At 42.2% G+C, this 24,298-nt stretch overlaps 1 protein-coding gene across 9 annotated transcripts in view; it reads right to left on the bottom strand.

Annotated features, from left to right (window-relative positions):
* Positions 1-289: 289 nt before the first annotated feature.
* HDAC8 (histone deacetylase 8) overlaps positions 290-24,298 on the bottom strand; it is a 240,559-nt gene continuing 216,550 nt past the window's right edge. For 5 of the 9 annotated variants that reach the window (XM_057717478.1, XM_057717480.1, XM_057717485.1 and 2 more), the window contains 3 exons: positions 23,713-23,818; positions 18,520-18,585; positions 290-857 (listed from right to left, as the gene is read on the bottom strand). In XM_057717478.1, coding sequence (XP_057573461.1) covers positions 18,526-18,585; positions 23,713-23,818 — 166 coding nt within the window. In that variant the 3' untranslated portion in view covers positions 290-857; positions 18,520-18,525. Of the gene's footprint in view, positions 858-18,519; positions 18,586-22,036; positions 22,142-23,712; positions 23,819-24,298 lie in introns of those variants that run through there. The other 4 variants (XM_057717481.1, XM_057717482.1, XR_009050221.1 and 1 more) reach the window with 3 other exon arrangements.

Genomic DNA, 24,298 nt, shown 5'->3' with positions numbered 1-24,298 from the left:
TCCTCTCTGGGGTGCCAGCAAGACCCTCACCATGGTTGTAGCACCTGCATTTCCATGAGCCATGGACAGGCCCCAGCACAGGTCAGAGCTTGGCTTTCTGTCCCCAGGTCTTTCGTGGCGACACACTAGTTCCTCAGCAGGATCCAGCACTCAGAGTCAGCCTCCCAGGCTGGAACAGAGCAGAGCAGGGAATCAGCGGGGTTATTCTTGATACTTCAGTGAGAGAAAATGTTCAGAACTGTGTGTGCTATCAGTGGTACTTTACAATGAGGACAATGGGACAGAGAGATAGGTTTTTAAAGATTTTATTACAAAACAAAATAGATCCATAATCCTGAAAACCACACAGGTGGATTTCTCCCCACCTCCCAGTCTGCTGACCAACCCCCCTCCCCCAAGGCTCCACCTGGATGGTTCTGAGGCCCCAACCCTGCCTCTCAGCTCTCCCTTGCCCCACAAACTGGCAACAAAATCTCCATGTTTTCCTCCAGCTTCTGATCTGTGTCCTTTAAGAAAATAAAAATACCCCCTCCCCAGCTTGCTTAAAAATAATTTTCAAAGATTAAAAACAGCATCTGTATGTTTTTAAAAAATAAACACTTTAAATGTTGGAAATCTTTGTCTTCCCCTAGGTCTAGTTGAGGCCTCTGGGGTGCCTGCCTGCCTCACCCCAGGAGGCCAGTTGCCACTTGGTGCCCCTTGGAAATTTTCAGGAAGTAAAATTCTTCCAAATTCCCCCTGCAGTCACAAATTCCACACACTGCTCGCATAAACACGCTGTCTTCATTACAGGCACTGCTCCTCGGCTCTGGAAACCTGATCTCTTTTTGTCAACTAGACCACATGCTTCAGATTCCCTGCAAACAGGAGAGAAAACAAAATTCAAATTCAGGTAACATATGTGAATTATACTTCAATAAAGCTGTTTAAAAAAGGCACTTTCATTTTGGGGCTTGTTCTCTTGCTGCCCCTGGGAACATTGAGACCCCCAACATATGAACAAGCTCAGGCTAGGCTGCTGGATGGTGAGAGATATCTGGCCCAGTTACCCCAGCAACCATCAGCCACCCACCAGACATATGAGTGAGGCCTTTGACAGCTGGCTGACTGCAGTGCTGGGTGAACCCAGCCAAAACCAGAAGAACCATTCAGCTGAACCCAGCCCTGGTTGTTTTAAGGTGCATGCGCATACACACACACACACACACACACACACACACACACTAATTTGGGCAACACTTTTCAGAGCTTGCACTTCACTAACTGCATCAGATCTTCCCCCACCACCAACCTTTCTTCCTCCCCTTAGCAAGGCACAACCCTCCTAGCATTTTCTCTGGTGAGTACCTGTGAAATACGAATTGGGGATTTCACCCTGCCCTCAGGTCTAAGAACCTTAGAGGGAAAAGCGATCACTTGAAATCCTACAGGACTGGGCTCTAGGAATGAAAAGTTTGCTCGCTTGGTTCGTCCACAGTCTTCTCCTTGCCCCAGTTCCCCAAGCAGAAATACTAGGCTCCAAACCCTATTGACCACTTCTCCTCTAAAACAGGAAGGATGTTCCACGAGGGCAGGGACATGGGCTGCCATACTTTTGGTAGGATGGATGAGTGGAAGAAAGGAAGGAAGGAAGGAAAGAAACACAAATCAGCACCCACTTGCCTATCTAGTTTAATTTTTAATTTTGAATTAACATACAGTAAAATTGACTTTTTTTGGTATGTGCAGGTCTATGATTTTTAACACATGTAAAGATTCATGAGACAGGTTGGTCCCATTACCCACCAAAATTTCCTGTGCTATCTTTTGGCAGTCACATCCTCCCCTCCCCCTCTTACCACCTGGCAAGCACTGACCTATTCTTCATCACTATAAGTGCTGTCTTTTCGAGAATATCATAGAAATGGAATCAAACATTATGTGACCTTCTAAGACTGGCTTCTTTCAAGCAGCAGCCTTTGAGATTCATGCAAATTTTTTAGGTTCATGCAAAGTTTTCAGTGTATCAATAGTTCATTCCTTTTTTGGTACCCTTCACCAAGTTTCTCCAAGTGGCAACATCTTACATAATTATTATTTAATATCAAAACCAGAAAATTGGCACTGGTATAATTCACAGATCATATTTAGGTTTTGCCAGTTTTATATGCACTTGTGTGTGTGTGTAAGTGGATATTTTATGAAATTTTATCACATGTGTAGATTCGTGTAACCCCCACCACAAGAAGACACAGAACTATTTCCATCACCATGAAGATCTCTCCTTCATGCTACCTTGTTAATTCCCCTCCACCCCCTAACTTTAAGCGCTGGCAACCATTACTCTGGTCCTCAGGTCTGTAACTGTCATTTCAAGAATGTTATCTAAATGGAATCAAATCATACAGTATATAACATTTTGAGACGGGTTGTTGTTTTTTTCCTCACTCAGTACTCTGCCCTTAAAGATCTGTCCAGGTTGTTGCGTGCATTAAGTTCCTTCCTTTTTTAAAAATTTGTTTATTTTTATTGGCAGTGTTGGGTCTTTGTTGCTGTGCCTGGGCTATCTCTAGTTGCCGTGAGCGGGGGCTACTCTTCATTGTGGTGTGCGGGCTTCTCATTGGGGTGGATTCTCTTGTTAGGGAGCATGGGCTCTAGGTGCACAGGCTCAGTAGTTGTGGTGCATGGGCTTAGTTGCTCTGTGGCATGTAGGATCTTCCTGGACCAAGGATTGAACCTGTGTCCCCTGCATTGGCAGGTAGATTCTTAACCACTGTGCCACCAGGGAAGTCCAAGTTCCTTCCTTTTTGTTGCTGAGTAGTGTTCCATGGTATGGACGTGACACAGTTTGTTTAACCACTTACCAGTTGAAGGACATCTGGGCTGTTGCCAGTTTTTGGCTATTACACAAAAAGCTGGTATGAACCTTCATGTACAAGTTTTTGTGTAAACACAGTTTTCATTTCTTTGGGATAAATGCCCAAGAGTGCAATTGCTGGGTCCTATGGTAGTTGCATGTTTAATTTTATAAGGAACTGCCAAACTGTTTTCCAGAGTGGCTATACATTTTGCATTCCCACCAGCAATGTATGAAGGATCTAGTTTCTCAGCATTCTTATCAATATTTGGTGGTGTCACTAGTTTTTATTTTAGCCATTCTGATAGGTATGTAGGGATCTCTTAACGTGGTCTCAATTTGCATTTTCCTAATGGCCAATAATGTTGAATGTCCTTTCATGTACTTATTTGCTGTCTGTCTATCCTCTTCATGTCTTCTGTTAACTGGATTTTTTTTTTTACTGTTGAGATTGGAGAGTTCTTTATATATTCTAGATATAAATCTGTTGTTGGATATATGATTTACAAATATTTTATCTCGGTATGTAACTTGTCTTTTCATTTTTCTTCTTTTTTTTTTTTGGCCACACCATTCAGCTTGCAGGATCTTAGTCCTCCAACCAGGGATTGAACCTGGGTCCTTGGCAGTGAAAGCAGTGAGTCCTAACCACTGGACCACCAGGGAATTTCCTGTGTTTTCATTCTTCTAACTCTTGCAAAGCAAAAGTTAATTTTTTTGGATCATGGTTTAGGTGTTTCAACCCTTAAGCTCACAATCTCTGGATCATCTTTGATTCTTCATCTCTTAGTTCAAGCTCCCTCCACATCTTATGAGTTGCCAAGCTTAACCTCAAGATGTCTCCCAAATCTGTCCTCTCCTTTCTGTTCCCCTGTCTCCACTGTAGTCACAGCTCTCATCACTCAGGTCACTGCAACAGCCTCTTAACTAGTGCTCCCACCTCTGGAGCTGTCTTCCACACAATTATAGCTGTGATCACATGCCTCCTCTGCTCCAAAATAACTTTAGCAGTGCTCCTGACCACCTATGCATGAAGTTTAACACCTTAGCTTACACGTGCTCCATTCATACTTTCCCATCTCCATGTGGGCCTTTGCTTGTGTTGTTGCCTTTTCCGAGGAGAAGCTACAGGGGATCCTGGTGCAGAAACAAGGCTTCTTCCATCTATAAGTACAGCCAGTGCTTGATGTATGAGTGAGTGCGTGGATGAACAAAATCCTGTGTCCGAGTGTCCCAACAACACATGTTCACAGAAAGGAAAGGTGGGTGCTGTGTTCTCTGCTGCTCTTTCTCACTCTCCAGTTACATTTGGAGGCAATTAAGGAAAACAACAGAAATAATTCCCACCAAAAGGTGATGATGAGCAATATTGAGTTTGGGTAACAATGAAGATGTAAGCTTAAATAATGCCCTTTGTTTTCCCCTCACATCTAGCTTTTCCAGCAGTGGCTGGCAGCCTGAGAAAATTCTAAAGGCCAACATGATCTGGGGCCTGGGGAGTCACAGAGTACAGACCAGAGGGGCAAACTCAAATGCCTATGGAGGCCAAGAATATACTAGATGTCAGTAGAACAGACTGGGGGCAAGACATATGGAGCCCTCTGGATCTTTTTTTCTTTTTCCTACTTTGCCTCATGACATGAGTATAAGAAATCATTTCCTGTTTTCTTAATTCTATTACAAAAGAAAACAAAACCAAAATGGTGTCAGCAAGGTGAGAAATGGAAACTCACACTTGGCCTAGAGTAGGAAATACAACAGGGAAAGGTGGGGTCTGTGGCAAACAGAAAGGTACCTGCTCACAAAAAGGGCAGCTGCTACTCGGCTCCAGTCATTCATCTGTGTGCAGGAATGTGGGCCCAGTGTGACCAGATCTTTCCATTTTCCAAGAGAAGTCAGAAATTCACATTTTTATGCAAAGTTTTCACAGTGTGAAATGTGGACAACGGCTTTAAATTTTTAAAGAATATCATGTGGCACATCAATTTATGAGGCTAAACAAAACAGTTTTGGAGAAAAGATGTGGCTCAAAGTCTCCCAGTTTGTGATCTCTGGGACAGTTCTGATTTATACCCATGGCATCCCATTTCACTCTCAAGTATCTTGGTTTCGACAATATGTTATATTGTCACCCTACCTCTAATGTACAGGAAGGAGTACTGAATTGGGACTCAGGAGACCTGGGTTCTATTGAGTCATCCACTGACTGACTCATTTGTTCATCCACTTATTAAATCAACATTTATGGAGTATCTCTTCTTTGCCAGGACTAGGTGCTGGTGAGCACTCTAGTCTTTTTTGTTGCTGTTGCTAATGAGTAGACTTTATTTTTGGAGCAGTTTTAGGTTTACAGAAAAACTGAGCAGAAAGTACAGTGAGCTCTCATATCCCCTCTGTCCCCTGCCTCCCCTTGGAAGGCAATTTACCCTGTTAGGCAATTTACCCTGTTATTAACGTCTTGCATTAGTATGTATATTTGTTACAGTTGATGAATGAATATTGATACATTATTAAGTAAAGTCCATAGTTTACATTAGGGTTCACTCTTGGTATTGTACAGGTCTATGAGTTTTGAAAAGTGTGTAATGTTACATATCTACCATTACAGTATTATACAGAATAGTTTCAGTGTCCTAAAAATCCTGTGCTTCACCTATTTATCCCTCCCTCCCTTTCCCCAAAGTCTTGGCAGCCACTGATCTTTTCACTGTCTCTATAGTTTTGCCTTTTCCAGAATGTCATATGGTTAAAATCATACAGCATGTAGCCTTTTCAGACTGGCTTCCTTCACTTAGCAATACACATTTAATGTTCTTCTACATCTTGTCACTTAATAGCTCATTTCTTTTTAGTGCTGAAAAATATTCAATTGTCTGGATGTACCATAGTTTGTTTATCCATTCACCTACTGAAGGGCATCTTGGTTGTTTCCAAGTTTTGGCAATTATGAATAAAGCTGCTGTAAACATTCATGTGCAGGTTTTTGTGTGGACATGAGTTTTCATCTTATTTGAATAAATAGCAAGGAGCATAATTGTTGGACCATATGTTAAAACTATGTTTAGTTTTGCAAGAAACTGCCAAACTGTCTTCCAAAGTGGCCGTACTACTTTGCATTCCCACAAGCAATGGATGAGAGTTCAAGTTGCTCCACATCCTTGTCAGCATTTGGTGGTGTCAGTGTTTTGGTTTTAGCTATTTTATTAGGTATGTAGTGGAACTCATTGTTTTAATTTGCAATTCCTTAGTGACATGATAGGGAGCATATTTTCATACACTTAATTGCCATCTGTGTAGCTTCTTTAGTGAGGTTTGTGTTAAGATCTTTGGCCCATTTTTTTTTTGATTGCGTTGTTTTCTTATTGTTGAGTTTTAAGAGTTTTTTGTATATTTTGGCTAACAGTCCTTTATTGGATATGTGTTTTGCAAGAATTGCTCCCAGTCTGTGGCTTGTCTTTTTATTCTTGTAATTTTTAGTCTTTTTAATGTAGAGCAGTGTTGTCCAATAGAACTTTCTGGGATGATGGAAATGTTCTATATCTATGCTGCCCAGTATGGTAGCCACTAGTACCTGTGGTTATTGAGCACTTGAAATGTGGCTAGTGCAAGTGAGGAACTGAATTTTAAATTTAACTTTAATAACTTAAATTTAAATGGCCAAATGTGGCTAATGGTGACCATATTGGACAGTACAGATAAAGAACAGTTCCCTTTTGCTATTTTTTTTTCTTCATGACATTGACTGGGGTCATTCTTATTTGCTCTTTCATTTACAACCTCCCTTTCAATCCATTAGCAAGTCCTGTCAATTCTACCTCCACAATATTTTCCAAATCCACCCACTTCCATCCAATCTTCATTGCTATAACTTTACTCCAGGCCACCATCACCCCTTGCATGGACAACTCTAATAGCCTCAACACTGGTCTCCTTGCTTTCATCCTTTTCTCTATATAGCAGCCTGAGTATTTTGTTAAAACTTAGGTCAGACCATATTACTCCTATGCTCAAAACCCTCTATGGCTTCTGATCACATCTGGAATAAAATCCAAACTCCTTAGCCACCAAGCTCTGCAGGATCTGACCTCGTCTCCGGTCTCCTGTCTGCCACTGCCCTGTTTGCTCACTCTGTTCTGGCCATACAGGGCTTCTTTGTGTTGCTGGAACACATTTTTCCCTCTTAGGGCTCCCCCTTCTTTGCACATGTTATTCCTTCTGCCTGGCATGCTCTGTTCCTGGATATTCTCATTCCTGACTCTTCTCATCACTCAGGTCTCAATCCAAAAGTCACCTCTGAGGGGCCTGATGACCACCCAATCTAAGTGGCCACCCTTAGTCACTCATTTTCTGTCACAGCATCCTGTTCTATTTTCTTCAATGCACTTAGCACACCGAACACATCTTGCGTGTTTATTTGCTAACTTGTCTCCCCTCACAAGCTCCACAAGGGCAGGGACGTGTCTGTCTTGCTCACCACTATTGTTAGCCCCTCAACAGCGCTCAGGAATTGGTCAATCAATATTCACTGAAGGAATGAACACCTCTAGAGCTACAGGGCAGCTGATAAAGTGCTTTCCCATTCAGGCCACAAAAGCTTAAAGCTTGGCCATTGCTCTTAAAGTCCTCAGAAACATGGTTGAAGTGAGCTGACGTATGCTTACAAAAAGAGCCTCAATGCCACCAAGCTAAGTGACAAATGAGTTCTGAAGACTGTCAGCATCATAGCAGTTTCAAGGAATGTTAGGGGTGACCCCAGAACCCTTGGAGGCTGAGTGGCACCATAGAGGAACAGAGATGTGAATTTAGGACTGTTGAAAAGTGTTCCAACTTCTATTATAGGAGTACCCCTTTCAGGGGTCATATCGACTTATCATCTGTATTAATAGTAACTCTTTTTCTTTAATCAACTTACTTTAAACATTTTAATACATACTTTGGCCTCATTTATCCTAAGTAATGATAGTAATAACAATAACAATGATAATGTGCTTAGTAGATTTTAAAATATACATTAAAATAAACATGACTATTAAATGAAAAATGTTTTTGTGTCACCTCAAATTGTTTCTCATGCAGAGGTACACGAGGAACATTTTGGGAAAAATCATTGAAGGGATTGCTTTCGGATAGCTGGTGCCTGAGCTGCTCTGCTGCCACGAGCCTTTAGTATTTGTGAATCTTGGATGGGGCACCCCCTCCCCATGTATACAAAGGGCTAGGCCCTATGATGGGTGCTGGGGCCACAGAGGAGCACAAGACACAATTTTTGCCCTCAAGGAGCTCTCAGTCTAGCAAGGAAGGCATATATGGAGACAAAAACATCATAGTCCATAGCAACAAGCCCATATAATACCAGTGTGTACAGAGTGCTGAGGGCATACAAAGAGAAGGCATGGCAGGCTTCATGGAGGAGGTGGCATCTTAAAGGGCAAAGGGAAAGAGAATGTTCCAGGCAGCAGGAACAGAGCAGGATGTATAAAGGCACCTGAAAATTCTTTGTGGCCAGAGCACAGGATGAGGGTCAGGGATGAGGGTGCGGGGTGTACAATGAGGCTGGAGAGATGGTCATAGGCTAGATTATCAAGGGCCTACAAGGTGATGGTCTTATCCTAGAGGCCGTGGGGAGCCTCTGAACAATTTTAAGATGGGGAGGAGGCCCATCTAGTGTGATCTAAGGCTAGAGCAAGTTCCCCAGCTGCTGTCCCATCACTGTGGGCTTGAGGGTCTCACTCTTTACCTGGGAAAAAATGGGAGAACAAAGGATTTGTATGAAGCCTTGGGCATATGCTGAAATAGATGGCTGGTTTTAGTTTTTAGCTCTTAATTGTCAACTGTATTTTTTGTCTTGGAATGTAGATCCCTCCTGTCATCAGAAAGACTTTCAATGACAATTAAGTGTAACCACCAATTACCACTTGTCTGCCTCTGACCTGAATTAGAACCTGAGGCTGTGAATTAATCCCACCAGGCTTCTGGCATTTATAGGATATCAGCACTTAAAGGATATTACCCTGCTGTTTTGGGTGCTCTGGTCTTAACTTGCAAGGGACTACTGCAGTCTCAAATGGAATCGAAGCGATTTCTAAAATAGCCTGTGATTCATTTTTTCTCCCCTCCTGTGCCTAAATCTGCTGGTTCCATGTGGGGGAATAGGCACAAGTAACTGGAGAGGTGACATCACAGGAGTGCCCTGTGTGTCTGCCAGCCAGCCAGCTTGTGGAGCTCAGCCTCAAGCGGTCTATCTGCTGGTCTGGGCGATGCCTCCCAGCCACTTTGGAGTCACAGCTCCAGGTTCTTTGGTCCGTGAGCTTTCTCCACATTTCTTTTTCAGACAAAAATTCTGGGCCGGGAAATTCAGGATAATGGGAATAGCAGTGGCAGGAAGAATAATACAGCTTTACATCTGTATAATGATTTAGAGTTGTGAAAGCCATTTGCTCCATTTTGCTCCACCCAAACACCAGTGGGAAATGGAAGCTGGGATTTTTGTCCTGAACTGGAGACAAACTCTTGCTCTCTTGCACAAAAGTGTGAAGTGCTAACATTCCCTGTTCTCCTCAAGGTACATCATGATTGGGCCTTGGATGCCACCAGAAGGTCAGAGAGATTCCTTTCAGCTTCTAGGTGCTTCCTGGAAGAGAAGTTCTCCAGGACAAATTGCCTGGCAGGCACAATCTATGAACCATGCCACCTGATGGAGCCAGCAAGTAGTGCCAGTCCCGGCACTGCCAACTCCTTCTGCGCACCCTGGCTTACAGTCCCTATGGTCCCAAAGACCTTTACTGGAGCCAAAGGCATGGCCTCTAACTATGGAGCGCCAAAGGTAGGGTATGTCATGAACATCTGGAAGTGCCAACAGCTGCCACAGTAGCTCAGAAGCCCATGAAAGAAAAAAAAACACCACCATACCAGCTATCATTGCAGATCCTGCAGTGAAGGGCCGCTGAGCCCGCCCGTGAACAGCTGAGGAGTGGGGTGGAGGGATTCTTTCCTTGGAGGAGCCATAAAAATAGTTCTGCAGTGTTCTCATGTTGGCTCTGTGATCTTCAAGCACCTGGTCTCAGCATAGCTTGGTGTCGCCAGCTTCTCTATTGCTATCGCCAGCATAAGAAGTCTCCCGGCCTGGCTCCCTTCCCCTGCTCCTCCCCAGCATCATGGTTGCCAAGCAGGACACTAAAGGGGTGGCATACTCTTGCTTGGCCTTCTTGGTTAAATTTCAGTGTCATGTGTGTGTGTGTGTGTGTGGTAGGGGGGACGGGGGGAACATGATGATGGAAGCAGTGACCCACAGATGCTTAGCAGTATTGCAAGAGTGGCAGGTGCTGTGGCTGCCATAGCTACCACCACCGCCACCACTACATGAATTCAGAATGACCCAGGGAAAGACCATAGGTGCTGCTTAATGCCATGAAAATGTCATCTTGGTAAACTAAGGTGCTGTACTCATGCAATTCTGTCTGTTGGAAACCTTGGCGGGGTATAAAAGTGATCCCTTGGAAAGTTGAATCGGTAAACCTATATGTGGAAAGTGACAGGCAGAGCAGAACATCAACACCTCCAAAGCAGAAAGGCCTCTCAGAACTTGTTTTCCAGCTCATGGGGGATATATGTGCCTATGAAAATAGATTAAGGATCACCGCCTCAGCCTGTTTTAGAGATGTGAATAAAAATCTTGGCTGGGGACTGCCTCCTCTCTGGTTGACTGATTTTTCAATTGATTTGTATTTATTAGCTAATGAAATTAAAGTTGTAAAAATGATAACAGAAACATAATAAATCTCTCCCACAACTGGCTGTTTCTGTGTCACTCTGGTGCATTCCTCACTTTGATTACTTCAAAGTCTATTATTTTGTTCTCAATTATTCTGTTTTTCTGGCACTGGGGAAAATCAATTTGTTTTATTTTCTCTTATTCATGCACTCAATTATGCTCTTCGGGCACATTTAATCACTTTGATGTTTTCATTTTATGGCCCGTCTCTAGGCACTTCAGCTGCATTGCTGCCAACAGGCAAGCAGGACTAATTTGCATGTCACAATAGACTTGAAATTCTAACTCAATTTAGAAATCTTTATGAAATCTCCCTCCAAAATATGCTTGGAGCTGCAAAGAGGGAGAAGGATGTGGGTAAACCAGGAGCCTATAAAGATGCTTCCCTTTCTCAAACACTGAGCACTCTTTGGTGGCCTGACTAGCTTGGGGTTGTCCCTGTCCAGGTACAGCAGAGCAGTCCATGGGATGGGATGTCTGCAGAGTTTCCTTGGGAACTTTGTGGTGAGAATCTTGTTGTCCCTCGGCAGCAAGGCCAGTGAGGTTGGGCCTGCTTACTCTGGCATAAACTGCCCCTTAGCACTGCTGGATTTGGCTGTGGCACTAAAGACAGCACCTGAATCTCAATTGGTTAAAGGGCCTCGGGGTAGATGGAGAGAATTGTCAACAGTTAGGCATTCCAGAACCCTGAGTGGTTTACCTTATTTTCTCTAATAAGTTCCAACTCCCCTTTCGTCCCTTGATTATTTTAGAGCTAAAGATTGGAGGGGTCTAAAGTGATATAATTGCTTTAGGCATGAACTTTGGACAAACAGGAAAAAAAGGCTTAATTAAACACATTTGAGGCCTCCAACTGTTCTTCAAAAGTTTTTGGTTTGTTGCATACAACAATTATCAGCTCCATCTGGCAGAAGGAAAATTCCGTATTTCTTCTTCTAAACTTTGGGTATGATCTTCAGTTTCTCATGTAGAATCCCAGTTCCTTCCCTACTTGTTGTGTGACCCTGTACAAGCTAGTCAACCTCCCTAAGTTCTCGTCTATGTTAAATGGGGCTAATAACATTATCTACCTCAGAGATAGGTTTGTTTCCTAAACTTCAATACTGTTAAGAATTTCGCCATGTTCACATATCACTTATGTGGAAACCTCTCTTATACTCTTTAAAAAAACACAAAACTTAAATTCATCCTAAGCAAGGTTTCTATTAAATCAAAGTGTTTGATGTGGTAGTTGGTCAATATTTCTTTTTAATATATGTTAAAATATATATACATGAAATGCACCAAATTCCTTCCTGCTTCAGAATCTTTGATCCTGCTCTCCCCTTCATCTAGAATGTTCTTCATCCCAATTTTTGCAAAGCTCCTCCCCTTACTGCATTAAGCTCTATTCCCAAATGTCACCTCCTCAGGGAGGCCTTTACTGACTATCCTATCTAAAATAGTGCACTTTCCAAGCTTATCAGTAACCAACCACTAAATAATTATTTATTTGTTCACTGTCTATCTTCCCCATTTAGAACGTAAGCTACATGATGGGCAAGGCCTTCACCTGTCCTCTTTACACCTCTATAATGTAGAATAGTGCTTAGCACATATTAATACCAATTTCATATTTGTTGAATGAATGAAACATAAAAATAAAAAATCAGCCTAGTGGTAACCAGGCTCCCCTTCTACCTCATGAGGGTGGTGTCAGAGAAGGAAGAGTGGAAAACCAGGACTTTCATCCCTGCTCAATAGCAAGGAGGCCCACTCACCACTGTGTCAGTGGAGGTCACATGGGGAGTAGTAACATGGTGCCACTGCCATTCCTGGCCAGGGTGGTACAAGCAGGCTCAACCTCACGGGCCTTGCTGCCGAGGTCGAGTGGGGATCCTGAATTTCCACTCCTGCCCAGTAGTAATGAAGTGCCCTTCATCCCCGCCAGACTGTCAATGACAGCTGAGTGGGGAACCTAGACTTTTACCCCCACCTGGAGGGAATGGGGTGGTGCTTCCCTTCCCTGCCAGCATTGTATCAGAGGAAGCCTGCTAAAACAGAAGATTTAAATAAGGTGCAAGATTTCATAAAAAATATCTAAAATGTTCAGGATATAATAGAAAATCACTCATACTAACAACAGAAAACTCTCAACTTGAATGAGAAAAAGGCAATCAAGAGAGGCCAACATAGAATGACAGTGATGTTGGAAAGATCCGACAAGTAGTTTAAAGCAGGCATCATAAAAATCCTTCAACAGGCAATTATAAACATGTTTGAAACAAATGAAAAAAAAAATCTCAGCAAAGAAATAAAAGAAAAACTAAATGAAGATTTTAGAGCTGAAAAATACCATAAGTGAAATAAAAAAACTCAAAAAATGGGCTCAACAGCAGAATGGAGAGAGCAGAGGAAGAATCAGTAAACTGGAACATATTGAAAAATATAAATTACCTAATTTGAACAAAAGAAAAAAATAGTCAAAAAATGAACAGAACCACATGGGAGTATGATAAAAGATCTAACATTCATGTCACCAAAGCCCAGAGGAAGAGGAGAAAGAAGGTGGGACTAAAAAGCATTTGAAGAAATAATGGCCTAAGATTTCTCAAATTTGCCAAAAGATAAAACCCTACAGATTAAAGAAGCTGACTGAATTCCAAACTGCATAAACTCAAAGATCCAAACATAATCTATCATAATCAAGATCTATCATAATCAAATCCATGAAAACCAAAGAAAAAGAGAAAATCTGGAAAGCTGAAAAACAAAAACAAAGTCTTACCTATAAGGGAAAGATAATTCAAATGACAGTGGTTTTTTTCATCAAAAACCATGGAGGACAGAAAGAGGTGGTTCAGCATTTTTCAAGTGCTGAAAGAAAATAAGTGTCAACCCAGAATTCTACATCCAGTGAAAATATCTTTCAGGAATGAAGGGGAAATGAAAATATTCTCAGAGGAAGGAAAACTAAGAGAAATTGTTGCTGCCAGACCCACCCTAAATGATTAGCTAAAGGAATTTTTTGACATGGAAAGGAAATGATGAAAGAAAAAATCTTGAAGGAAGGAAGAAAGAACAATGTAAAGGGTAAAAATATGGGTAAATATCATAGATTTTTCTTCTCTTGAGTTTTCTAAATTATGTATGGTGATTGAAGGAAAAAATTATAACATTCTCTGATGTAGTTCTGAATATATATAGAGAAAATATCTATTAGATTACATAATAACAGAATTAGATTACAAATGGGGGAGGGGAAGAGACTTAAAAGTAGATAAGGTTCTACACTTCACTCAAACTGGTAAAATGTCAACACCAGTAGACTGTGATAAGTTACATATGCATAATACATACCCAGAGCAACCACTAAAAAGCCTATACAAAGATATACAATCAAAATCACTACAGATAAATCAAAATGGAATTTGAACAAAGGTATAAGTCACCAACAGTAAAAGTAGAGAAAACAGAGAAACAAAGAAAAGAGGGAACAAAGAGAAAACAAAAAATAAAATGACAGATTTAATCCCTAAAATCAAAATTATATTGAATGTAAGTGATCTAAATACACCAATTGGAAGACAAAGATTGGCAGAGTGGCTAAAAAAATGATCCATCTATATGCTGTCTATAAGAAACTCACTTCAAATATAAGTAGGCTGAGAGTAAAATGATAGAATAATATATGCCATGAAACATTAGTCAAAAGTAAGCAGGAGTAGCTATATTGATATTAGATAAAGTAGACCTCAGAACAACAACAACAACAAAAATTACCATGGACAGAGAAGGACATTACATAATGGTAAAAGGGTCAATCTACCAAGAAGATACAACAATCCTAAATGTACATGCACCAAACAACAGAGCTTTAGAGTACCTGAAGCAAAACCTGATACAGCTGTAAGGAGAAATAGACAGATCCAAAATTAGAGTTGGAGAATTCAACATCACTCTCTTAGCAATTGATAACAGAACAACTAGACAGAAAATGAGCAAGGATATAGAAGAACTCAACAATGCTACTAACCAACAGGATCTAAGTGACATTGATAGAACAATACACCACAACAGCAGAATATATTACATTCTTTTCAAGCACTCACAGAACACATGCCAAGACAGACCATATACTGGGTCATAAAACAAACCAACAAATTGAAAATATTGAAATTATACAGAACATGTTTTCTGACCACAATTGTATCAAAGTAGAAATTAAAACAAACAAACAAACCTTCTGAAAAAAAATCTTCAGGCCCAGATTGTCTCTTTGGAGAATTCTACTACAAAGGAGAATTAACACCAATTCTATACGATCTCTTGCAGAAAACAGAAGAGGAGGTAACACTTCCAAACTCATTTTATAGGGCTAGTATTGCTCTGATACTGAAAGCAAATGATGGCATCATACACACACACACACACACACACACACACACACACATCGCTCCAAAAACCTACAGACTAATATCCCTTATGAATATAGATGTAAAGTCCTCAACAAAATATTAGCAAATAGAATTCTTAGCAATTAATTCTTAGAATTAGCAAACAGTCTTAGAATTAGCAAATATATATATGGTTCAATATTTGAAAATCAATCAATATAACCTACTATATTAAAAGGCTAAAAAGAAAAATTACATATATACCAGCATTAGTGTCAACTGTTGCAGAAACAGCCTTAAACAAAATTCAACATCCATTCATAACATAAATCCTCAGAAAACTAGGAATATAGAGGGGTAATGCCTCAGATTTTAAGGAAAATCTACAAAACCTATAGTTAACATCATACTTAATGGTAAAAGACAATGTTTTCCCTCTAAGTTCTGGAAGAAGGCAAGAATCTTGTCTGTTCTCACCACTTTTTTTTTCAACATTTTTAATTTTTTTTTTTTTTTATTGGCTGTGTTGGATCTTTGTTGCTGCACATGGGTTTTTCTAGTTGCGGCGAGTAGGGGGCTACTCTTTGTTGTGGTGCATGGGCTCCTCGTTGTGGTGGCCTCTCATTGTGCAGCATGTGCTGTAGATGCATGGGCTTCAGTAGTTGTGGCACATGGGCTCAATAGTTGTGGCTCACAGGCTCTAGAGCACAGGCTCAATAGTTGTGGTGCACAGGCTTAGTTGCTCCATGGCATGTGGTATCTTCCTGGGGCAGGGATCGAACCCATGTCCTCTGCATTGGCAGCTGGATTCTTAACCACCACACCACCTAGGAAGTCCTGTTCTCACCACTTGTATTCAAAATCATACTAGAAGTCCAAGCCAGTGTAATAAGGCAAGAAAAGTAAACAAAAAGCATATAGATCAGACAGGAAGAAACAAAAATCCTGAGGAGTCTACAAGAAAACACCCAGAAATAGTAAATGAGTTCAGGAAGGTCACAGGATATAAGCACAATATACAAAAATTGTATTTCTATATATTAGCAATGAACACATGGAACCAAAATGAAAAACATAATAATTCAACAAAAGAAAAGCTTAGGTATAAAACCTGTTAAGGATGTGTATGCTGAAAATGACAAATGCTGATGAAGGAAATCAAAGAAGATCTAAATAAATGGAGAGACATACCATGTTCATGGATTGGAATTCTCTCTAAATTGATATACAGGTTAAATACAATTCCTAACAAAATCACATCAAGGTTTTTTTGTTTTTTGTTTTTTTTAAAAGGTATAGACAAGATTATTCTAAAGCTTATATGGAAAAGCAAAGAACCTAGTATAGCTAAAAGAACTTTGAAAAACAAGAAAGAGGAATCATCCTACCTGATTTATTATATAGCTACTACAGTAATCAAGAGAGGAATAGATACATAGATCAATGGCACAGAAGAGAAAACCCAAAAAGAAAGATTGAGATAGTTGCCTTGGAGTGAATGACAATTTTGGAAAGGGAGGTGGTCCTAGGGTGTTATCTGGGTTTTCTGCCCTTCTGTTAGACTGAAGAGGCTTTACATCATGACATGCTTTTCAGGACAAATGGAAGCACCCTAGAATTACTAGAGGTACCTAAGAAAGGAATCAGTACCTCAGACATGTAAAATAGTCCATCTCCAGTCCCTTATTTTTCCAGCTGTGTGGAGGTATATTGACCAGATTTTGTAAACCAAACATTGGGACATAAGGACTGATAAAAGATTATTGTCTTAAAAAGCTCCAACATATATTTCTTTTTTCTGACTGTAAAAGCAATACACATTCATGGTAGAAATTTTGAAAAATACAGAAAAAGAATAAAGAATGAGTAAAAAATTACCCATAATTTCAATCCTATCATCAAAGATAACTACTGTTAGCACTTTTGGTATATTTCCTTCTAGTGTTTTTCTATTTATATTCACACACACACATATTATGTATATTTACAAAATTGAGGCTATATGGTATTAAATCATTTCATATCCTGTTTTTTTTTTCACTTAAGATTGTTACCATGGGCATTATTCTCTTGTCATCAAATTATCTTTAAAAATTTCTTTTTAATTGGCTGCAACAAATTCTTCCATGTAGTTATACTGACATTGTATCATAACTCAAATTCAATGTATTAAAAGAGAACACATCAAGTATATGTTTCTGTAAAACTACCTCCCACCCCTAATTGCTCCCCATCCCAGTTGGTATCCAGGCTGGAAACCTCAGAGTCATCTTTACTTCTTCCTTTCTCCTTCATCCCCTATAAATGACATACCTCCAAGTGCTGTTGATACTCTCTTCCTAACAGCTCTCATCCATTTGGGAGTAATAGGATAGGGAGTATCCTACCACCACTGTTCTGGTCCATGTCTTTGCAGTTTCACCCTTGGAATACCACCATGATCCATCCAAATATCACTGCATCATGTCATGTCCTAATTCCAGAACCTAGAATGGCTCCCACTTTACTATATCCGATATGGACAATTCAGCCTGAAATTCAAGGAAACCTGCCATCTGCCCCTGTCCCTCACCTATCCAAGTTTCCACTGCCTATGAGCACTTCCTTATTCTATCTATTCAGAACATCCCAGCCTTCTGAAAGCACTCTCCCTAAAGTCTGACTTCTCTTGTTCTTCTACCTTGCATCAGCCCTTATTATGTCCTGATCTGTCTAAGGGGGTTAGTTTTGCCTCCTCACCTAGACTTCTCAGCTGTTCTTTAGAAGCATGGCTCATGTCTTAGACTTCTTTTGTATCTCCCATGATACCAAGCAAATAGGAAGTTCCAAAAAAATTTCATTGATTGGTTTAGCTGGGCTTTAAAGTGGAGACACAATGATACTTCTTAAAATCAACCTCACTTTGGGAGACATTGCAATGTGGGAAGGGTTTGTTAGGGGCGATTGGAAACAGCAGACAGGGAATGATGAATAGACTTGACTGACCAATAGTGCCAAGGAGAGGAGAGGTACCAGGCCTAGATTCAAATCCTGATGTTACCACTTACTTGTTATGTGACTGCGCACATGTTACATTACCTCTGCAGGCACCAGTTTGCTACCTCATGAGATAATTGTGAGGATGAAATGAGATCAGGTATGTAAAGAATCCAACATGGTGGTACACAGTAGGCTTTCAATAATGGGAGTTCCCACCTCCAGGATTTAGGCAAGTATTTTGAGTCTTCATAAGCAACCTGCCAAGGGTTTTCATGGTTAGTTAAAAGCCACTGTCAAAGTTACTAGAACTTTGGGGAGCAGTCTTCATCTCTAAGTCTTCATCTTAGAATTTCTGAACTTTTCAGCATGATATATTTACAACATTTTTTTGTTAAACAATGACTGTGACAACAACAATAACCAACCTTTTCAATTCTTACATACTTTAGTGAAGCAAGCGAGATTCCTGGAAGAGACCACAGTGGGCTGGAGAGGGATGAAGAAAGGAGAGGGGACGGCAAGGGGAGATAAGGGACGGACATCACAGAGATCCTCACCTGAAGTCATGCAAACTGGCTCAGAGTAGCTTCCAAAATCCTGCTCCAAAGTCCTTCCAAGAAGCTCTAAAACAAATGGTCAGTCTGTCTTGGGACCAACCCTGCCTTTCAATTTATCCTCACGGCTTCTCAGGTAGCGAGAGAAGGTATGGAAGTAAGCCGAGTTTCCATGGTGTAGATTCCCACCAGGCAGGAGCACTGCTTCAAGCTGGGGGCTCCAGCAGGCCTTGGACATGCCCAGACCTGATGCCCCAATTGCTAGTCCCCAAAAGAATGTCAATCTCAGACTTCAGGCTGCCAGAGGAGGTGCTGCTTACACTTAGCACAGTGGTTCTCCTGAGAATATTACTGGTAGATGTGCAAAGGGTCTCAGCTTGGGGCTATGGAACTGTAAATAGACTGGGGCTGGTGACCGCAGCACACTTCAGGCAGCAGGAGTTGGATGGGTTGGCTTCTTCCACCTTCTGTCCTTCTCTTTTACTTCTCTACTCAGCTCGAAATGGAGCTGGAAGGTTCAATTACAGTATGGTGGGGTAAGGGGGGCATGGCTAAAAGGCCTAGGTCAGGGACTAGAATTTTAAATGTTGTCCATGGCTGATTTCCTCCCATTTCCAGAGACACATCAGATTTCAGGTGCTTTGGATCAGCCACAGAGAAGGAGCCAAGTGTGTGGGAGGGGTTTACCAGGGGCAATTGGAAAAAGCAGATGATGAGTAGGCTTGATAGGGCAACACTGCAAAGAGAGGAGGGGCCTCGGAAAGGCCAAACAGCCTGACTCTAAACCCTCAATTCAGACAGACCTGGGATGTCTGCTCCACCACCTATTAGCACAGTGTGTAGCACAGAATAGGTGCTTAGTAATTACTTGCTGAATGAATGGATAAAGATGACCTTGGCCAAGTCATTTATCCTCTCTGAGCCTCTCTGAATTCCTCATCTGTAAGATAAATAGTAGCTATTATTCTTATTATTTCTCCTGTGGTGTCTCTCCCCACACCCGCATCAGTTTGCTGCCCCATCTCCCCAACCCTGCACCGTAGAGGCTGCCATACTAAGCCTCCTTCATTAAGGGTCAGAAAGGGCAGATGTGCACAAGGCCTGCTCTTTCCTCTTGTGTCCTCCCCCCACCTCCTCTCCTCCTCCTCCTCCTTACCTCCTGATCCCATTTGTTTCCTTTTCTATCTCAGGCAAACTTGGGGTAGAGTCTGGGAACTCAGAGCAAGTGTAGAAACCTCCAGTTACAACTGCAACACATACTCACATATGCACAACTCACCCTCCCCCCCCTCCCCTGCCAGGTCGGGCCTGGGCTGCAATATGAAGCTTTTGGCCCCCTAGGGACTTTCACTTGATTCAAATGTCATCAGTACTAGGGATTAGAAAACCTCTACCCCTGTTTCCCCATGCAGAGCTAGGCAGGCTTGGGGAGCTAGCCGCCTCTGGGGATTGATCACATCAGCACTGTTCCAACTCTGGAAGGTTCACTGTGAGCCAACTTCTCTGGAGTATGTCAACCAGAGAGGAAAGGCAAACAAGTTTGAGCACATGAAGATGGTGCGAGGGTGATTTTACAGTAGTGGTCATGAGTTAGGCTGAGCAATCCACTCTCTAACTTATACTTCCCTGTGAACAATGACACATATCTTCAAGATTCATTGGTATGAGAAGAACGATTTGTGGGAGCAACACAGAGCTTTTCTCTGTATAAAGCTAATAGCTTGAATGGACTCTCCATGGTTTTATTTTTGTCTTTTTCTCTCTTAGAAAGTCTAATGGGCAGTAAAGGTGGGATAAGGTGAGGTCCAAATTTGTTTGGGCCTCCAGTCATCCTGTGGCATATGGAATGCATCTCCATAAAGTGAACCTCCTCAGGTTTCATCTCCAATAGGTTAAAAATCCCATCTTTTGTGCTTCTAAGGGATGTGGTAAGAAAGAGAGAAAACTCAAGCTCAAAGGCTAAACAAATTCAACCAGATATGCTGGCAAAACTCCTTCCCATAGAGTGGAGCCTAATCCATCTACTCCCTCATTGCCATCCACCTCCCCAAATAATCGTTACCTCTGCCCCACTACCTTTGTTTTTAATTGGGGGGTGGGGGTGGGAATGGGTGGGGGGGGGAGGGAGGCACTGCGAGAAATGGCCAGCCTCACAGATGTTTTATACGCAAGAACTACTGATAGTCTTGTAGGCAGGTTCAGGAAAATCTTTCAGAATGCAGAAAATTCAGCAGCCTTTCCACACTGACCATTGTCATGGCAACACACTATCTGATGGCAGCATGCGTCACCAGGCTGGAGGGGCACGGTCTCAGTATAGCAGGTTAGCCTGGCCATTTTTAGCAACATTTGGACTTCTTTCTAGTCTCATTTCTTCTAGGTTTCACTGAATTTCTTTTCCGTTCTGGACTTATGTGCTCTGCTCATTTGCATGGCTAGAACACAAGACTTTGCCAATATGAAAGGGATGGCTAAATGGAAAAATCTAAAGATTCCTAGTATTCTATAGCCATCCTACTTGCTGCCTGACTCTTCCCCACCCACTCTCAGCCACTTAGTTTCTTTTCTTCTCCCCGTTAATTCTTTCCTATACACAGCATTACCTCTCCTGCCCACCCCCCCAACAACTGTGACTCATCTACCAACCCTTGCACTCTTATCATCTTCTTTATATTGTTTTTATATTTTCTCTTTTTAATGTACAGCATCCTAGAATCTTAGGATTGGCAGGAAACTTAACAATAACCTAGTACAATCACCCTCCTCCAAATGCAGAAGTCTGTCTACGATACGACAATCAAGTGACTGTCTTGTCTCTACTTGTATGTCTCTAGCGATAGAGACCTCATTCTTTCTGGGCAGTCTGTTCCACTTTCAACAGCTCTAATCGTTACAAAATTCTTCTTTCTCTTGAATGAAAATCTGCCTTTTAATAATATCTACACATGGGCCCTAGTTCTGTGCCTTGTGACCACATAGACTCTGTCTATGCCCTTTGTTCTGTGGTAGCCTCTCAGAGATATGGGACCACATCTCCCTGGGTCTTCTTTTCTCCAAAAGCCCAGCTCCTCCAATCAGACCTCTTGGAGCCTGGGCTCCAGTCCTCTCCCCATCCTGACTGACCTTCTGGAGCATATGCTCCTATTTGTCTTGAGTTCTTTTAAAGTGAGGTCGATACTGTATTAGCATCTCTGGAGGCCACCTTGCCCTGGTGACTCACACTGACTAAACTCCCTAACTCTCTTGCAGACAAAATGCTGCAAAGCCATGTCTTTCTATCTTGCATGTGTCCAGTTGCTTTTGAGGACCCAATTCCAAGTCCAAACATTTTCTCCCAGTTTAATTTCATGGTGTTGCAACCAGAATATTGCTTTAACCTGTTAGGATCTTTGAAAAAACCTTGACTTCCATGTAATTTACATATCATGTAAGATTTTCTATTATTATTTTTTAACCAACCCTCAAACTAATCTTTTTTCTCAAGTCTTTTTAAAATTTATTCCTCCTTTGGGTTTCTTACCTTTCCTAGTTCTCTTCCCTTTGAATTGCCTTCCTTATGTCTTCTCTCGCTAGTCATTTCCATTTCCTCAATAGCAAGATGTCACCACTCCGTGAAGATATCTGTCTGGGTACGTGTGCAGGAAAGCATGAGGGCATACAGATATCTGCACATACCTAGGTGTGAGCAAGTAGCTGCAGAACCTTGTTTAGTATCTCTATTTCTATTGCTTTGTCTGTGCTCTACCAGGATTTAGAGCGTGGATGAGGGGAAATTGGCAAGGTAGAAGGAAAAGGGGTAAGAGAAGCTGGTCCAGGATCTGAGAAGGGCAGGAGGAAACTAGGGTGGGAGCACGAGTTTTAATCAGGACTGTAGTGCAGTGAGAAGGGCTGGAGAAGGGCCAGGAAAAGAAGGATTTTAAAGGCCTTGAAGGTTGGAGGAGGGAGGGGGCTTTGGTTAGTAAGTGAGGACTTCTGAGGCCAGTAGCCATTGAGAGGCCAGAGGGAGGTGGCTTGAAACTACAGGCTCAGGGAGAGGCTGAGGGCTGTGGGACACCTGAGAGAGGCAGTAAGCATTGCTGTGAGCACAACTTTATGAGTCTACGACTCCTGAACTTAGAAACTCTTCTCTGGTCTACGGAGCCTGGGATGTGGAGTCCCTGCCTATGGACTCAGCTGTTGTCACAGACTTGGCTGTACTAGAGGACGGGGCCTTAATATCATCTTCAGCAAAGACCCCCCAGGATACAATGTGTTCCTTCAGACTAACTCTGACACAGAACAGGCCTCCCTTTCATGCTAGATTCTATTCCAATGAGGGAGTCAAAGTTAGGAGAACTGGTGCTATCTTGGTTGTTAGATGAATAAACATGGGGATTTCACTCTCCAGGCTGGGCAATGTGATACCCTTGGCCTCTTAACTCTGCAAATAATTAGGATCCAAAAAAATATGCATACGTGTACACATTCAATTAAACAGGAACGTGGGTGCCAAAACAACTTTAAAAAAATGGTAGATGAAGTGAGTTGAGCTGAGAAGCAGCAGCTGGGGTTGGGAGGGGGGCTCTACCAACAGTGACCCCAAATAGCTAGTGGACAGTGTGATTAAGAGGGCAATAATCTGATGACTGTCATTTTCCCTCTGTTCAGAGGCCAGAATAATTGGAGGCCAGCCATATGGAAGGGAAGGATAGGGCAGCAGCCCCATCTCCAGTGCTCTGTGTGAGACCTGGGAACCCACTCCCAGGGCTTCAGAATCCCTGACTACTCATTGTGGGCTCACAGTCTCCCAAGGCTCTCTTGGACCAAGCAACTACATTGGAACAGAATGTCTGTGAGCTCCACCTCCCCACACCCAACCCCAAGTCTGAGTTGACTTGACCTTCCCTCATCTTAGAGAGAGTTTTACTGTTACCCTTTTCAAAGGGAGAGTTCCAGGGCACACTTTAGAACTGGAGGTGCCTAACGCTGAAACTTTTGTGCTCCTGAAGGTGACATTAGCTGGCCAAATGACAATCCCAACCAGCGTGACCTGTGTGGAATTCCAACTACAAGCTCTCAGGCCAAGAAGAAGTTTCCCTTCTGAGTCGGTATAAAGATTAGCCATCAAATGACAAATGGTATTTGGGAAGCCCCCACTGATTGGCCACCACAAGCTGGGTGGAATGAGGAGGGCAGGACTTGAGGGGTGGCGCTCACCTTTGATGTAGTTGAGGATTTGCTGGACTCGGTGGGGCTCATTGCGGTCTGGCCGGCAGCTTGGCGTGATTTCCAGCACATAATCAGGACCATATGCTGTGAAAAACTGTAAGGAAAAGGGAAAGGCCAAAAACAAACTAAACCACAGAAAACCTCCAAACCAAACCACATACAAACAGAACAATAAAGAGAAACCCACTGCTACTGACAAGGTAAGAGAGGCCCAGCTGGGCAGGGCAGGAGGATGCAGCAGGAACCTGTTCCCCCTTTGCAAACCTCCTGTGACAGTCCACTGCGAAATTCTTTGGCCTGGTATTCAAGGTCTTCTCTGCTCACTTCTCAACTTTTCTCTCTAGCTTCAGCTCTTACTGCTCCCCTGTTCTCTAGCCACACTGGCCTGCTCTGGGTTCTCCCAAATGAGACCGTGCTTGGTTCTCTCCCGCCCACCCCAGGATCTTTGTCATTGCTCTTTCCTGGGGCCTGCAAAGGCCGTCCCCCAACCCCTGCTGCCTATGAAAACCCTCCCCATCCTTCTAGGCGAAGCTCAAATGTCACCTTCTTCACAAAGCTGTCCCTCATTCTCCAC

This window comes from Hippopotamus amphibius, chromosome X, assembly GCF_030028045.1.
Source record: "Hippopotamus amphibius kiboko isolate mHipAmp2 chromosome X, mHipAmp2.hap2, whole genome shotgun sequence".
Taxonomy (NCBI): domain Eukaryota; kingdom Metazoa; phylum Chordata; class Mammalia; order Artiodactyla; family Hippopotamidae; genus Hippopotamus; species Hippopotamus amphibius.
Note: the sequence above shows the minus strand (reverse complement) of the source record. Positions and strands in the feature narration are given on the sequence as shown.